This window comes from Notechis scutatus, chromosome 5 (assembly GCF_049901735.1).
Source record: "Notechis scutatus isolate UNSWTSFEM ecotype Mainland chromosome 5, rNotScu1.2, whole genome shotgun sequence".
In the NCBI taxonomy this organism is placed as follows: domain Eukaryota; kingdom Metazoa; phylum Chordata; class Lepidosauria; order Squamata; family Elapidae; genus Notechis; species Notechis scutatus.
This window is the reverse complement of record NC_142013.1, coordinates 45,784,787-45,802,860: the sequence shown is the minus strand read 5'-3', so window position 1 is coordinate 45,802,860 and position 18,074 is coordinate 45,784,787. Positions and strand designations below refer to the sequence as shown.

General features: G+C 38.3%; 1 protein-coding gene across 6 annotated transcripts in view; it reads left to right on the top strand.

The window, feature by feature from the left end:
- Positions 1–18,074, top strand: part of SAMSN1 (SAM domain, SH3 domain and nuclear localization signals 1) — a 101,313-nt gene that overhangs the window by 68,119 nt on the left and 15,120 nt on the right. For all 6 annotated transcript variants that reach the window (XM_087966651.1, XM_087966650.1, XM_087966649.1 and 3 more), the window contains 3 exons: positions 8,639–8,710; positions 9,692–9,844; positions 11,863–11,995. In XM_087966651.1, coding sequence (XP_087822777.1) covers positions 8,639–8,710; positions 9,692–9,844; positions 11,863–11,995 — 358 coding nt within the window. The remainder of the gene's footprint in view (positions 1–8,638; positions 8,711–9,691; positions 9,845–11,862; positions 11,996–18,074) is intronic.

The window sequence follows — 18,074 nt, the reverse complement described above, 5'->3', positions numbered from 1 at the left end:
TTGTATCTTGATTGGCTGGCAACATTGTGTTACTTTATTGGAGGTCTTTAGTGCAGCTTGGCCGGGTAAATGGACGGCTATCATTAGTAAGGAAGCTGGGTTTCATCTGGGTGCCTGGTTGGGATGTGTTTGAGCTGGAGGTATCAGGGGATCTGTTTGTGCCCAGGTGTTTGCCTGGCTTGTGGTGTGGAGATTTTTTTGTTTGTGAGTGCAGGCTTCCAAATGATTGATAGCCTGGTGGAATCATCTCTTCTGTTCATGCTTTCTGGTCTTTTTTCAATCTCTATGGCTTCTCTGATGATTCTGTGGCTGGAATTTTCTATAGTGGCTAGGGTTTTGGTGCCATTGAAGTTGATGCTATGACCTGTGGCTTCCATGTGTTGGACTAGTGAGGAGTGTGTTCCAGCTTTTTGACTGCATTTTTGTGTTCATCCAGGCGGGTGCTTATTCTTCTATTGGTCTGTCCAATGTATGTGGCCGGGCATGATGCACAGGGGACTTCGTATATGCCTTGGTTTTCCAGGTCAATTTTGTCTTTGGGGTTTCTGAGGATGGCTGCTATTTTTCTGTCTGTTTTGAAGGCAGTCTTGATGTGGTGTCTGTATAGTATCTTACTAATTTTGTTTGTGGTGCCTCTTATGTAGGGCAGGACAGCTGTTCCATGGGTCTGTTCATCTTCTGGGTCTCTATTATGTCTCAATGTGTTTTTGTGGATCAAGTTGGTGATTTTGCTTTTGTGGAAGCCGTTGGCTGTCAATATTTTAGTCAGGGTGCATAGTTCAGTCTTAATGTGTGTCTTGTCTGCCTAGATGTACTAATCTACAAAAAAACAGATGGCACACTAGGACACACCATATACCAGAAGAAAACACACACCAACCGCTACCTCAACGCCCAATCCCACCACCACCCAGCACAGATAAACTCCGTGGCTAAAACACTAATTACTAGAACCAAACACCTGGCAGACAAGACACACATTAAGACTGAACTATGCACCCTGACTAAAATATTGACAGCCAACGGCTTCCACAAAAGCAAAATCACCAACTTGATCCACAAAAACACACTGAGACATAATAGAGACCCAGAAGATGAACAGACCCATGGAACAGCTGTCCTGCCCTACATAAGAGGCACCACAAACAAAATTAGTAAGATACTATACAGACACCACATCAAGACTGCCTTCAAAACAGACAGAAAAATAGCAGCCATCCTCAGAAACCCCAAAGACAAAATTGACCTGGAAAACCAAGGCATATACGAAGTCCCCTGTGCATCATGCCCGGCCACATACATTGGACAGACCAATAGAAGAATAAGCACCCGCCTGGATGAACACAAAAATGCAATCAAAAAGCTGGAACACACTTCCTCACTAGTCCAACACATGGAAGCCACAGGTCATAGAATCAACTTCAATGGCACCAAAACCCTAGCCACTATAGAAAATCCCAGCCACAGAATCATCAGAGAAGCCATAGAGATTGAAAAAAAGACCAGAAAGCATGAACAGAAGAGATAATTCCACCAGGCTGTCAATCATTTGGAAGCCTGCACTCACAAACAAAAAAATCTCCACACCACAAGCCAGGCAAACACCTGGGCACAAACAGATCCCCCCTGATACCTCCAGCTCAAACACACCCCAACCAGGCACCCAGATGAAACCCAGCTTCCTAACTAATGATAGCCGTCCATTTACCCGAAGCCAAGCTGCACTAAAGGCCTCCAATAAAGTAACACAATGTTACCAGCCAATCAAGATACAAAAAGAGCCAAAAAAAACAGACAGAAGATATTAGAAGCAGAACACAGCAAACTCCAAGACCAATAAACACAGACCAAGACTCTCAACCAATCAGGATGAAGAAAAAACCATTCTGGCACAGCAATAGGCTGCCCCAAATTTAAATCTGAAACCACTGTAAAAGTCTAACTCACAGACAAACACTATACAAAAGCCTGATGATGGCAGATGAGATTCTGCTGAAACGTTGCTACAACTTTAAAAGCACCACTACTATGACGTGGGAAAATACCCAAACAAAGCTGAATGCCATACATGTAAGTACCCGCGAAAACTTAAGAAAACAAATATCAAACCTCTACGGGGAGGGATTAAACAGCCAGATCAAAACCTACGAGAAACTGGAAATTAAAAGAGCAGGAATACTATGTGACCTCCAATTCCTACGCAGCTGCAGAGACAACAATACTACACCAACCTGCTTCAAATTAACATTTCATCAAAGCACAGCAGCCACTAAACGTATCCTGAAAAGAACTGAAATGGCTCTACTAAGGAACGAGCTCCACAGTAAGAGATTCCAATTAGATCAGTTAAACAAAGATTTGCTAGCACTACACCTGGAATTGAGCAGCAAAATCCACCCTCTACTTTGGGACAAGATAAAACAACTCACAACTTGGAGAGCTGAATCTGCAAGCACTTACAAACAGGAAAAGCTCTTGAAAAAATTAAAGAAATTAGAACATGACAAGAAAACCCCCAACAACTCACAACAACACCTGAAACAATTAGTGTACAATGCTTCCAACAGAGAACTCACCAAAACAGAAACAGAAGTCCTAACCAAAGGATTCAACTATGCTATAGCACCCCAAAAAATCCCCACAGAATCCATCATATGTGCAGTAGAATCCAGCCTAACTAAATTAAATACAGATGAAGCTGATAAAATAAGACACCAAGTTACCAACATCCTATGCACAAGCAAACCACCCAAAAGCAACTTGCAGCAAAATGAAATTAAAGCACTACAAACCCTGAAAAGAGATAGCAGCATAATCATCCTCCCAGCAGACAAAGGAAATGCCACTGTAGTAATGGACAGAAAAGACTACGAAACAAAATTGACAGACCTACTCCAAGACTCCACATACAAACCCATAAACACAGACCCAACCACATATCTGGAAAAATTAACCAAGAAGAAAATTATAACCAGCCACATAAGCAAAGAGATCCAACACACGATCATACCCAGAGAGAAATCTTCCAGATGCCCCAAACTATATGGCCTCCCAAAAATACACAAAGAAGGCATACCTCTCAGACCCATAGTCAGCTCCAGAGGAGCACCACTACAAAACCTAGCTAAACACCTAGCAAAAGAGCTACAGCCCCATGCTGAAACAGCAGCTTCTCATGTACAAAACTCATACCACTTCTTGGAAATGATCAAAGATCTACACGTGGAGCAAGAAGATCTGCTTGTAAGTTTTGACGTGGTTTCACTATTCACTCAAGTCCCGATAAAAGAGACCCTTGAAATCATCAAAAATAAATAAAGCCATTTCTACCCGGAAAAGCTCACCGGAAGCGCTGGCGCCGCCATCTTTTTTTGATGAAAAAGTGCTTCCAGTGAGGTCACCGGAAGCACTTTTTCATCAAAAAAAGATGGCGGCGCCCAGCTAATGCCGGTACCGGGCCGCGCCATAAAAACGGTTGGGGATACTGGGCCGCGGCGTAAAAAAGGTTGGGGATCACTGTTTTAAAAGAAAAACAAGTTGAGTTTAACTTAGATGGCGCTCTTTATTATACTAAATCGTCACCTCCTCTTTTCTTTTTTCTTCTCTATTATTCAGAGCTTTTTAAATCAGAGTTTTCTAAAAGAAAAAAAGATCCAATCCAATTAATATTAAATTTCCTCTTTAACAATCTATAGTTCAGCTTTAATAGTGCCTATATAGAATCAAAATATACTTATCCAAATTGATTATATAATTTCTTCTCCAGCTTCTAGCTTTCATGATTCAAAGCCCGACTGTCAAAAGCAATTCAGACCCTTTTTTTCTCTTTCTCTTCACCACTTTAAATCCTTTAAAAATTCTTTGAAATGTTAATCCTGGGGGTATCTTCCATTTAATTATATTGTCCTGTTCCTCCTGCTGTTCGCTTCCTTCTCTCTCTCCTGTGCAGTCTTATTCCAGTCAAATCTTCCCCTTCAGGGTGGCCATTTTAGACCACCACTTCAGGCATCTTTGGGAGGGACTAAATGCCAAGCCAGGGAGGGGATTTGCGACTCCCCTCTACCCAGCTGATGGTCTCCCCTTCCTCCACTGCCCCTACGAGGCAGATTCTTCCCCAAATCCAAAGGATAGGGGCTCTCTGATGCCAAAGCATGGACCAAAGCCGCGCATGATCGCAGTCAGCGGTCCATCTTCGGGGAAGCTCAAAACTGGAAGCCATTGTAGGACCTTTTCAACTCACCAATCAGTGAGTTATATACAGTTTTTTTATAATCAATCCAATCCAATCCAATTGTTTCTACCTGTAGAAACTCTGAGTCCCATCCATCAAATAGTTTTCTTATGAGAAGTAAGATGCATGCCAACTCTATTGTTGTGCTTGCTCTCTGAAATGGTATCTCCCACCCATTTTTTCATAAGCTTCAAAAAACTTGGTTGTTTTCACAAGCTGTGCGATAGTGTGGAGCCCATTTTAGTTTAATTTTTTTCTATTTTAGGATTGTGGGTTTGTTTTTTTGGTTTTCCATGTTCTCTTTTTGTATGTATTGTTTTTCTTCTATATGTAAGCTACTCAGAGTCATCAAGTCATGAGAAGGCCTCTAATTGGTTCTAATTAATTGATTATTAATAATAATAATCCATAGTATAAATTGCATAGTTGCTCTAATTTATTAGTGTTCTCACATATAACAGTTGATACAGGTATGTATGCTTTTTAGGTTAAGATTTGGGATAGCAATGTCCATGTATTTATTCACACAATTCACAATTCACACCCACGTGAATAGAAACACACTTACACTTAATTCTTTTCTTCTCACACAATCTACCCAAATATTCATTTCTGAATTCGAGGAGTAGACTCATCCGAGACATCCAGGTAATAAGTTGGCTGTGAAAAGAAATAGATGACTTGATTTCCTGCTATTAATAGTAGTAGGAAGCCATCTTCCAGACTGATCAGTTCACCAGTAGGAAAAAGTTATTTCTATGCATTGAATCACAGCTTCAAAGGGGAAAATGCAACTAAAACAAATGACTAACACTTGCATTTTCCAGTGCATTTTTCAATCAAAAAGATCTGAGAGCTTGGAAAGAACATTTGGGCTTTCTGAGTTTTGCTGCTAATGAATGCAAACATGTCCCTCCTGTAGCAATTTATGTTTCAGGAGGTTAATTTGCTTAATGTAGCAATTATGCCAAAAAATAATCTCTTAATCTTATGGGATTCTGAATGCTAGTGTCAAAACCAATGGGCCATTCTTGTTTCTAAGAGGCTGCACTTCCTTTAAAAATGTAGCTAATACTGGAAGGAAATAAAGCTTGCATGTTGATATGTTAGCTTCCTGAAATTGAAATTTGCTGAAGCTAATATTGTGGGTCACGTGCAATGCAGAAGCAAGCAAAAATCATGTTTCATAGGCATATATAAACAGATACATATTTTATGGAGCCCCAATTCTTCTATGATTTTTTTTTTTTTTTACTAAAACAGTGGGTTAAAATGCATTTTAAAAAATGACAGCTGTATTGATTATTTAATGGAGAACAGAAAAACAAATAGGGGTCAGAATGCTGGAATAAGCCTGCTTAATGCTCTCCTGTGCTACAAACCCATTATCTATAATGATAAACCCCACTCTGCAATCCTTATTAATGTTTAATAAGTGCAGAACAACACTAAGCTAAATTACATGTCAACATGGCCCAAGGCTTCTGTTTAGAAAGCATATGAGATTCTGAAGGGATACTTGATTTCCCCAAGCTCCAGTTGAATATGAGAAGAGCAGCAATAAGCATTATTTCCCATTTGCTCCTTGATGTCCCACTATTATACTGGCATTAAAAAAAACAGCAATTCATGGCAGGCATTCTGACTAAACAGAAAGTGCTGTATCATGACATGAACTTCTCCTTGTCTAGTTAATTAGGATGGTAGGTGATTTCCTCAGACTTTTTTGACTTCTATTTTCCCATATCATGGAGCATGGTCAGCAGGAATGACAAATTTAGCAAATGGTATCAAACCAGCTTAATAGGCCTGTATTTTTGGGGCCTGTGTCTATAGCACTCTATTGAGCTGTCTTGTCGAGACATTGGTCACTAGGGCAGTATATAAATCTTAAAGTAAAATGTTACTCCAAGAGTTTCATCTGTACTCATTTTTTCAAATGTATAAAGAAATCAATCTTAGCCAATCAGTGCTTTGTTGGAGTAGTATCTATCGATCTATCAATCTATCATCTATTTATATTCCACCTTTATTATTTTTACCCTTAAGGATATGGTGTTAAATATGTACAATATATATATCTTTTCCACCTTCTTTCAGTAGTAGTTATGAGGAATTCATTAGAAGGAGACCTTGGTGCAAGGGAAGGGGAAAGCATCAGTGCTATATATGAAAATAGAAACAACTTTTCCAAAGAGATTGCAGGATTAAAAATGTTCATTGAGGCCACAATCTGGGGGAAAAGGATTCACAACACCAATCACTATCATGGCTTTCATTTAAGTTTCCTTATTAAGTACTTGCATGTTTTTAATATCATCAGGTAACCTTCATATCAGGACATGGCAGCAAATTGCAGTTCTCCAGACACTTAATCCCTTACTTAGCAACTGGATTACTTGGCCAAAGACTGTCATGTACAACATGGCTAAATTAGATTCTACTTCAGGCAAGAATAAAACCACAGGGAGAGAAATTGTTTGCTTTCTGCAATGCAAAGAAGTTCAAGCTTTCAAATAGGTATATGCTCCAAACTTCACATTCTATGCATTTTCCTTCTAACTTTCTGAGCTAACAGACACATGGTTGTTCACTTGGTGGCCTTGAACTGAATCACTGAGGCATATTTCTGTAAAATTCTCTCCAGCCTAGGAACTGCTAGTTGCTATCACATCAGATTTATGGTTAGCTTGGCTTTCAGTAAACCAGTCAAGTAAATGTAATTAAGAAAAAAAAATCCTGAATGCTAAATATGTATCCTTGGCAGGAAATCTGAATTTATTTTTACATGAATGTACTTCAAACTGCCTCTCACACTTAATATGAAGCTTTGTCTATATATGGACAAAGACTATATTATTTTATATTAAATTTCAGGCACATAATTTGTAATTACATTCAGTGTTCTTGATGTTTGAGACTGCAATTGCAAAGGTGAAGTCCAAGCAATTTAGTGAAAAAATCTGTATCTTAATTGATATTAACTCATCATGAAAGAATTAAATAACTTTAGGCAATTTGCTTTCATAATACTTGAATTAAAGTAATGCTCTCCATACAACTTATTTATGTGTTTTGGGTATGTTTGTGTGTTTGTACTTATGATAAATAATAGCATAGAAAATTTACAGTAAGTTTCTTTTCAAGAAGCATTATCTTACTTCAGCTAGTTGTGTAAAGATCATATAGGAAACACATCCCCATTTGCATAATTATTTTTTGGCTTCTGAAAATTAGAGATTAATGTAGTCTATGAACTAAAATAAAGATTCACACTAAAGCTGAAACTAGCAAGCATGGTCTATATATAATTGTGAGCTATATAATGTTGAAATTATAATTTTAAGCTGCTTATAAATTATTCTGCCAATGTTTTTAGTTTTAAAGAATATAAAAGAAATTGGATTTAACAAATATAGTAAATGTGTGATATATGAGTAGGTTGAAACACCTTCTAAAGTAAAATTTCTGCAAGGATGCTACTTTGTAAAATGCACAATAAGCATCAATTGTATACTATTCTTTAGCTCAATACTATTGTTACATAAAGGCTGAAATACCCACAATCTCTCTAAGCCCATGGCATAAATCACTTTCAGCATCAACATGGAAGATATAAAAGAAGAAGAAATGATTGATAAATTCATTAAAGTATGCTGTGGTTTTCGTTGTATAAGCAATAAATATATAATTCTTATTTCATCTTGGGAACCCTTTTTTTTTAACTATTACCATCTGGCAGACAGTACAGAATAACAAAAATAAGGACAAATAGGCTGAAAAACAGCTTCTATCCCAGGGCAGTAGCTCTTTTGAATTCTGCTATATGGTGCAGTGTTGGTGTGGTGTTGGGGGTTTTAGGTTCAATGTGTCGAGGGTGAAGGATGTGTGTTTGTGTTTATTTCATGGTCATGACGTGCACTGAAGATGGTGTTTGATTTCATTGTACCAGGTACAGTGACAATAAACTACACTAAACTAAACTAAAATCACTATTATTTTAATTATGTTTATTGACCTAAACAATGTTTGGCAATAAGGTAAATGTGTGATTTGTTTACTTATGAAATTAGTATAGCCACCCATTTTGCCAAAAATGAATCTGGATAGTACACAATATTGTTGTTATTAATTGCATCATTCATATGGTTAATATAGCCTCACAATACAATATCCTAGTTCATTTAGTGAATATGATTGAAATTACCTGTTCGGCAATTTGCACTCAAAATTAAAGTATTCACAACTGATAATTTATGTTCTGCAAAAGTCTGTTTGCTTTATCTGAGATATTTTTTGCTAGTAATCCCCAAATATATGATAAATAATTTTTCCAGATTATAGTGAATCAGTTTTAAAGATAACAACAGCATCCAGTATATATAAGCATTGATTTCCTTTTTATAGAGGTCAAGCAGCTTTGGAAAATTTGACCATCACAGACATCACTCAACATCAAAACCAAATGATTCATCCGAGGTTTGTATACTGTGCAGTCTAGTTCATTTACATCACATCCCTTTGACTTTTCAAGATATAATGGAAGGCATATTTTGTACAATAATCAACTTAGCTCCATTTGATTAAAGTTTATGACCTCTAAAATAAGTGTTTAGTTGTAGAAAAAAAGTAACCCCCCACTCCACATTATCCATAATCAAAATGCGAATTGTTAAACCAGAGTGCATGAAGTTGAAAGGGTCTGTGGTATTATTAATTAATTATACTAGTGCTTGCTGTTTTGTAGATCTTGAAATGCTACAGTCATACCTGACCAACCAACATATCTTGGTTCATTTTTGATACTCTGCTAAATTTTACTCCTCTTCCAGTGGGAGAAGTCAAGAACTTCTGTTTTTAAAACATTTAAAACCTCCAAAAGAAGTGAAAAGAAGGATTAGTGTAATAACAAATCTCTTGTACCAAATGCCATGCCTTGTATTTCTCTTGCAGGCTCTGGGGTTACTCTGGCATTATGAAGATTTTTATATTTCTTTCTTCTCTCACTGAAGCAAAACATTTATTTTTTAGTAGAAAAGTTGTGATTGCATTTGCAGATTCTTACTGATGGAACTCTTGCTATGAGAGAAGTGGAGCTCTATTTCAGGTGATATGTTGCCATGTAGACTCCAGCCAATGATTTTCATTATGACATCACTGAATAAACATGTCATTCACAAATACAACATAATTAATTGCAATGGAAAGCTTGAGATTACAGAATTCTGGTTCATGTAGAAACCTGCGTGTATATACCATTCCGACTGCAGACAACTGCAATTATTTATGGATGGTTGGCTGTGTCACAGCATAATTTAGAGAGGGGAAGTATGGTTCACTGAACTCTCAGGCAAATATATTACCTGAATAGAGCTGTGTGTGTGTGTGTGTGTGTGTGTGTGTGTGTGTGTGTGTGTGTAATTATTAAAAGCTTTTCTTTCTTGCCCTCTTTTTAAATAGCTAGATGAAGTATATGCCACATGTGATGGCACAGAATTGAGACAAAACAAACCCAACAATGGAGGAAGCATTGGAAAAAAGATGCGAGCCATTTCTCTGACTATGAAGAAAAAGATGGGTAAAAAGTACATTAGGGCACTTTCAGAGGAAATGGTAAACTTTTGTTTTAATTTACTGTTTTGCACCCTGAGACTCAGGCTTCATTTTTTTTTCTTTTTATGCAAGTTCTTGGCAAATTATATATAATTTATAATTTTACCTTTCTGTAAAATGATCATTTAGCCAACTACAGCAACTCTGACTCTAATTATGCAAATCACATATATTTACAATTGCAATACAACATCTACTCAGAAAGACTGGATCAAAAATGCACTAAAAAGACAAAGCAAGAAGAAGACAGAAAACACACTTTATTTTAACCATTATTTTGTTGTAGCTTGCTTGCATACTTGCAGTGTTCCATATCTAAGTATATGGTACATGAAAGAAATTTAAGGTTTAATATAAGGTGCCTGAATTTTAAGTTTTTTGCTGCTAAGTACTGAATATGTCATTAGCTAAGATTAACCCTCTGATAAATACCTTCATTGGGCAAAATTTTAAAAAGCAAAAAAAAAAAAAAAAAACCTTCTGTGGATAACTCATTGACTAAATCTTAGATCCTTGTAGGCATGTTCCTCTAGTTACATTTCATAGATATTCTCACACCACAGCCATGAAACAAAAAACAAAAAACATTTCTGGCTTTCCATGAGAACCATGTTTGGTTCTTCCCATACATGAGGGTATAGCAAAAATTTGTTTTTTATGCAAACCATAACTTCCTCTCAGAGCATTCCTTTCTCCAAAGATAAAACAGAAAAACATAGCTCCTTCCTATTCAAGTTATCCAAAAAAACAAATTGCGGACACCAATTTTCAAATATAAGTAACTTCTTTTCAGAAATCAGATAACTCATACTCACAGCTTTAATGAATGTTCAGAAGGTTCTGGGTAAGGACATCATGTTGGAAAGGCATGCAGCAAAAAAACTAGTGATATAATTCTAATAGATGGAAAAGCAGAAAGAGGCTCTTAAGACTTTCCTTGCCTCCGTTTCTTCTTCTCCAGAATCTCATACTTTTTTATATTGTGAAGCTAAAATTGAATTGGAATTCCTTTCATGGAAATATTTGTAAAAGCAGCCTTCTTACTTGTTATATTTGTAATGTATGAATTTAGAAAATTTTCTGAGGACACAAAAATGCATATGGGACATATTCAGAAGAATTCTATGTTGATTTACTTATTCCTTTTATAAGGTAATTATAGAATTGCCTAGTATATTTTATTCAGCAACATATGCATATAATATGAACCATATCTTTGTTCAAATTAACATTTGAAACAGATATTAGGCATATACAATCAAATATGTTAGCTTTAAAATATGTTCAATGAAATGTTGTTCAACAAAATTAAAAAAATATGTGGAAACAGTTCAGAGAAAGTTTGTAAAATGAAAGGGCAGGATTTGCTGAAAGTACTAAAGACGGCTGCGAGGAATTTTTTTAAATGAGTCTAGCAGAAGGTAGACAGAATAGACCAAATATTCAATAAAGCAAAGATATGTATCACAAAATATATAAACATAACCCACTTTTAAAAATGCATTGTGAAGGACTGAAGAAAGAAATTGTTTCTGGAAATGCCACAATGATGTCCTGAGAAAGAAAACAATGCTAGTGATCTTTATTCAAAGGACAGAAAATAATACACCCAAGTTCCCGCTATAAGTAAAATGCATGTTCATAACTCCTTCATGCAGCCTATTGTGGGAACAATATAGTACAGCTATATTCAATGATTTCCAATAGAAAATCTTAAATATATCATGCATAGAAACAAATTTGTTTTAAGATTTAAGAAAAAGAAAAAATGGGTCAGTTTTATTTAGGAGTTAGTAATAGAGCTGTTAGTAATAGTAAATGACATTATATAAAGTATTTGTGAAGCTATTGTTACACAATTATTTATCAAATGGTATGTAATGACCATGTAAAGTCTTGCTATTGTAATGCTTGTCTGAAAGCAATTAATTAATTAACATGCCATAAGTTACAAAGTGGATATTGTATAATGAAGAGCAACATTAAAAAAAATGTTCTCTCTCTCTTTATTTCTCAAGAATGAAGGGGGGAAAAGTTTTTCTACCTCAAATAGGGACAGTCACCCTGGAGGAGAAGCAATCACAGCTTCTATAAAGGCAAGTGACTCCATGGACAGCCTGTATAGTCTTAATAGCGGCCAAAGTTCTTCAAGTAAGTAAAAAAATAGTTATATAAAAAGTATATGTGCATGTGTAACTGACTGAAAATGTTAACCTTATTCAAATAATATCCTAAAAATAACACAGCCCTTTTCTAGTCCAGAAATTGTAGATGATCAGCCTGGTAGAGAATTCTAGAAGTAAATATTCCAGACTTTTCCAAGTTATGTCCTCCAAGCAATCTATAAATAAAAAAGTTTGGATATTCTCTGCATAATAATAATAAAATATCAATGCATACTTGCAGATTCACAATAAAAAATAAATATGGCAAATGTAGGTCTTTGGAAATTCTCCAAAGTGATTCATTACTATTTTTTTACAACAGTGTAAAGTATTAATAATATCACAAAAGGTGATTGATGTATTAGACATACAATTAGCCAGGGGGAGATAGTCCCAAAGGTGAGAAAATATATAATCTCTGAGTTTATTTTACAACCATATTTGCTATGATTATTAAGTGAATCATTACAGCTGTTAAGTGAATCATAAATTCATTCAGTGAATCCAGCACCATTGAATTTGTTCCTCGAAAGCTCACTAGGAAGGGTGGTAATCGTGATACAACCATCATAAATGCATGCCCATTGCCAAGAACCCAAATTTTCACCATGGGGATGCTACAACAAACATAAATGCAAGGATTAGCCATAAATCACTTTTCAGTTTTGTTGGAACTTCAAACACTTACTAAATGAACAGCTATACTGTAAGTTGAGGATTACTTGTAAAATGTTTCCAGGTAGCTATTTCCATAGTAAGAAAACTGTTAAGAGATTGGGGTTATAGGAAACTTGGCAAGATTCAGAAGACCAAGAAAAAAAATTTGTGCAAAAATGGCTAAATTGGCAATTCAGAACCCACAGATCTGCAAATGAGCTCCTTAAAATTTTAGCTGATGCTGGAGTTGTTGTTCAATCCTCTGCAATACAATATTGCTTATACAGCAATATTCTGCATGTAAGAGTTGTCAGAATATAATCTTTACTCAATTGCGTTACAAAAATCATTGTCTAAAGCAGGGTCCCCAACCGCGGTCCGCGGACCGTGCCGGGCGCGGAACAAGCCTTACGGGCCGCTGGTTGCTGGGCGCCGCCATCTTTTTGGTAAAAAGCGCTTCTGGTGAGCTTTTCCGGGTAGAAAGCTCACCGGAAGCGCTGTTTCGTCATAAAAGATGGCGGCGCCAGCGCTCGTGAGCTTTTCCGGGTAGAAAGCCATTTCTACCCGAAAAAGCTCACCAGAAGCGCTGAGCGCCGCCATCTTTTTATGACGAAAGCTGCGCTTCCGGTGACGTCACCGGAAGCGCCTTTTCGTCATAAAAGATGGCGGCGCCCAGTCTGACGTACCGGGCGCGGCGCCCAGCTGATGTCGGAACCGGGCGCGGCGAAAAGGTTGGGGATCCCTGGTCTAAAGTATGTCTGAATTAGTTTGAAATGTTTGGAAACAAAGTGCTTTTGATTGATGAAACACAAACTTTTGGCCACAATGTAACAAAGCACATTTGGAGAAAACAAAATGAAGCATTTGAAGAACAGAATACCTTGCTGAATCTTCCTAGTTGCTTGGCCACGAAATATGATGTGGGTGGAAACATAAATTCAACTAAAATAGCTGAATACTTATACATTTTATTGGAAGTGAGCCCTACTACTATGGGGGTTAGGTCTAGTCATGAGCATGGTATATAAAATGCCGTTTCTTTCATTATATCAGTATAAAGTACATGTTAGGACCTGCTCTATCTGATTGTCAATACACATAAAAATTATGAAAGACCTATTGTCTGGTGGGACTCAATGCAGAGGTTCTGACCAGTTCTGGAGAATCGGTAGCGGAAATTTTGAGTAGTCCAGACAATCAGCAAATACCACCTCTGACTGGAGATTTTACAGTCTCCTTCTCCTGATATGCCCACCAAGCCACGCCCACAGAACTGGTAGTAAAAAAAAAATTGACTCCCACCACAGACTCAATGGTCAAAGAGCAAAAACTGATATTTTACTGAATAATTCTTATATAGCCCTTTATACTGTCATTCTGTCCCATAGAGTTGCCTTTTTATGTTTTTTTTTAAATAGAAACCCAAATAATTCTTCATTCTAAAGCAGAATGGTTCACTGACATACCAGTTCAATTTTCATGCCTTAGGTCTAGACTCTAGGTCAATCATATTTTCAAATAAACATAGTTTCTGCCAGTTGAAGTGCTCAAATACAGGATAATATTTTGCAGATGTTCATCTTTCTAATACTTTTAATAGGGAGCTCTAAGGGTTTGCATGAAACAGAAAATGTATTTTATTTCAGATGGAAAAAAATACACCCTTTGTATTTTGAAATTCTATCGCATTATAAAGATTGGCAGACCTGAAATCCAGACCATTCAGTTTCTTTTGCATTGTGGATAAAACAAAATATGGGATAAGTTGGACAAGGCGGATTCACTTTGTTCCTCCCTCTCTTCTGTGCCAACAATACCTTTTCCCAAAGGTGGGATTCTATAGGTTCGAACCAGTTCGGTAGAACCAGTTGTTATGATTCTCCGTAGTTCGGAGAACTGGTAAATCAGGCCTCTGGCTGGTTTCCGCCCCACTCTGCCTGCTTCTCTGCTCCCTGCCCAGTCAGTCCCTATCACACCTGCGCAACATCATGCATGTGCACGATATGCCTGCAAACTGCTTTTGCCTGCCTGCCAGTCCAGCCATTGCTGCCTGCCTTTCGCTGCAACTCTGCCCGATGTGATGATCTCCCTGGGTGAGTGCAAGCCCCAGTCGCCTTTCCCCCACCACTTGCCTTTTGTTTTGCCCCTTCCCTCCTCCCATCACTTGCCTTTTTCCACTGCTGCCAGTCGCCTTTCCCCCACTACCACCACTTGCCTTCCACTGGGGAACACGTGGAGAGGCTCCTGTTGGCTCCAACCAGGTCAGCGGCTGCTTAACTCACCTGCTGTTCTAGCTGGGAGAGTGAGGGAGCCTCTCCCAAGAGTGAAAAGCTTGCAAGTCCCCCTCCCTTCAGAATGGCTCCTATGCAGCAGAGAAGCAGTCTGGTTGAGGGTCTTGCAAGCTTTCCCAAAGGGGGATCAAGCAGGAGAATTTAACTTGAGGCTATTCCCCCTCCCCATGCTTCATCTTGAAATAACTTTAGTTGACTCGCAGTGAGGATGGGTGCCCAAGGGTTTACATGGAATCTGATACAAATGTGCAGCATATCATGCTATTTACACCCAGCTGCTCTTCGCCCCAATCATATGAAGCAGGGCATGTAAATGCAAAGGAAACACCAAAGTGTGTGAAGACCGCTGGCTCTGCCTCTTCTACAGGGAGCAAAATGAAAGGAAGCGGGCAGAGGCAGCCAGGTCCGCTGCCTCTGCCCGCTTCCTTCCATTTTGCTGCCACTGCCACCACCACGCACAGAGGTACCATACTTTGGGAGGGATTGGTGAGGTCTCCACGGCCCTGCTACCACTGCATGCCTTCCCTGCTTCTTCATTTTCCCGCCACCCGCTGCTATCTGGAGCTCAGAGGATCATTCGGTTCATCCCAGACCAGGTGTCTGAGTGTGTGTGTGTGTGTGTGTGTGTGTGTGTGTGAGAGAGAGAGAGAGAGAGAGAGAGAGAGAGAGAGAGAGAGAGAGAAAGAAAGAAAGAAAGAAAGAAAGAAAGAAAGAAAGAAAGAAAGAAAGAAAGAAAGAAAGAGAGAGAGAGAAAAAGAAAGAGCAAGAAAGAAAGAGGAAGAGAGAGAAAGAAATAGCAAGAAAGAAAGAGAAAGGGAGAGAAAGAAAGAGAGAGAGAAAGAAAGAGATGAAGGGAGAGAAAGAAAGAAGAGAGGGAGAGAGAAGAAAGTGAATGAGATAAATGGATGGATAGACAAATACATGGAAGGAGGGAGGGAGGGAGACAGAAAAAAGGAGAGGAAGGAAGAACACAAACCCTGGCTTCAGAATACTCTTTGAAGCAGCACAGCAATCTAGGGCTGGGCAGCAAGGGATCTCGGAGGTCATCTAGTCCAACCTCCTGCTCGAGCAGGAGATCCTTACAGAATCATAGAATATCAGGGATAGCAAGGTGTGTGTGTGTGTTTCAGGTGGGTCTCCTAGCTTTAGAAGGAGAGAGAGAAGGAGGAAGGGAAGGGACAGAAAGAGGGAGAGGGAGAGAGGGGGAGAGAGAGGGGGGAGAGAGGGGAGAGAGAGAAAGAGAGGAAGAGAGAGAGGGGGAACCGGTTGTTACAAAATTTGAATCCTACCCCTGCCTTTTCCCTATCTTACTTTAGACTACTGATGATACTGTAGCATACCCATCTGTCTTACCCACCTCTTCAATCTTCCCAGTTCCTTTCTTTCTCTGTCTTTTAGCCATCATCGCTGTTGGTGTCCTGGGCTTCAAGTGTAGCCTATACAATCAGTCCATCCATTTCCCAGCTGTTACCACCATGCCTCCTCCTGCCAGTACTCTTGTTGCTATTCCTTCCTTCCCCAAAAGCATTTGTTGTGCCTAGATTAAATGTCCTTCTATGTGTGCCAAGGCCAAACAATTAAACCAAAATCAACCATGGTTAATGCATGGAATGTTTTTCCATCTCTCTTTTTGCATTTCTAGTGAACTCATCACATTACTAAACATATCTTAAAATCAACCATGTGGATATCTCCAAGAAGATGAATTTTGGGGGCTTCTAAACATATTTCTCTCCTTAGTGGTTTTTCTGCAATTAATAAAAAAGTAAAGCAGTTCTAAGAAATCATTGAAAGCAGAGGTGGTATTCAGCAGGTTCTGACCAGTTCTGGAGAACCGGTAGTGGAAATTTTGAGTAGTTCAGAGAACTGGTGAATACCACCTCTGACTGGAGATTTTACATTATCCTTTCCCTGCCATACCCACCAAGCCACACCCACAGAACCAGTAGTAAAAGAATTTGAAGGTTACAAATTAAAAGAGAGACTGCCTGAATTGTATTAATACTATGAAATGGGGTACTGAAGAACTAAACCATCATAAACTTTGCAGAAACATTGGTATTTCATCTCATTATTAAACATTGTGTGCTATCTTATAATTGTATATATATCTAATGTTAGTGCATGGAGACATTTGTCCAATATGTTTCTTAGATGAATTTAATTTCCCTATTTGGGTTTAATTCAGAACAAGGTTCACTGTAACCAGATGCATCTAACATCCATATGCTATTAAAACTCTCACGTCTGTTTGTCTATTGGTCACCTTCAATTGTGCAAAACCGTGCATCACAGGATAGCAACTGTTGAACCAAGATACCTGAAATTGGCCAATTTATAGAATGGATTCAAAATGAAGAACACATTACTCTTATTTAATTTTGGCAAAGTTGTAACCACTTTAGTGTTGTACTAAAACTGCTATACTACACTTCCCAGAAAGGTTGGTAAGTTGCACAGCATAAGAGAAGTTAGGAGGAACATATTCCCACCCTCTTTCTTACCTTCCTCTGATCCCTCATCCAATTGGGCAAGTGGCGATTGATTGTTTTGGAACTAAAGCCAAAACTTAACAGCAGTGGGCAGCAAGGGAAGGAAAAGGGAACATCTCAGATGTCTGCTGGCAAGTTAGGACTGGCTGAGGGGCACCAGCAGCCAAAGGATGAATGCTCATCTCTTTGAAGGGTGGGGACCCTTGGAGATATGCCAGGATGGGCAAACAAGGATGGCCCATTGAGCCTTTTGTTCCTTCTACCCCAAGCAAACTAGTAGGCAGTTCAGCATGTCAACCAAGGAGGCAGCTTCAACAAGTGTCTCCTGAGAGTTGTGAGAAGAGGGGAAACAGCCTATATTATATATGGAAAGGAGGATGACCCAATGGGTGATCTAGTTTCTTTTAAAATCCTGTTGTCACAGAAGAAGGCATAGGTTTATTTTATCATTGCCCTACTTCTGAATTTAATTCCTGTTGCCTAACTTCCTAGTAAAGTTTTCAGAAATATCATGATCTAACAAGTCTATTTAGACAGCCCCCAGATATATTTAAGAAAACTTATCAGGTATGATTATTTACTTGTTATGTATGCTGTTTTGGAGAAAATATATTCACAGTATCAT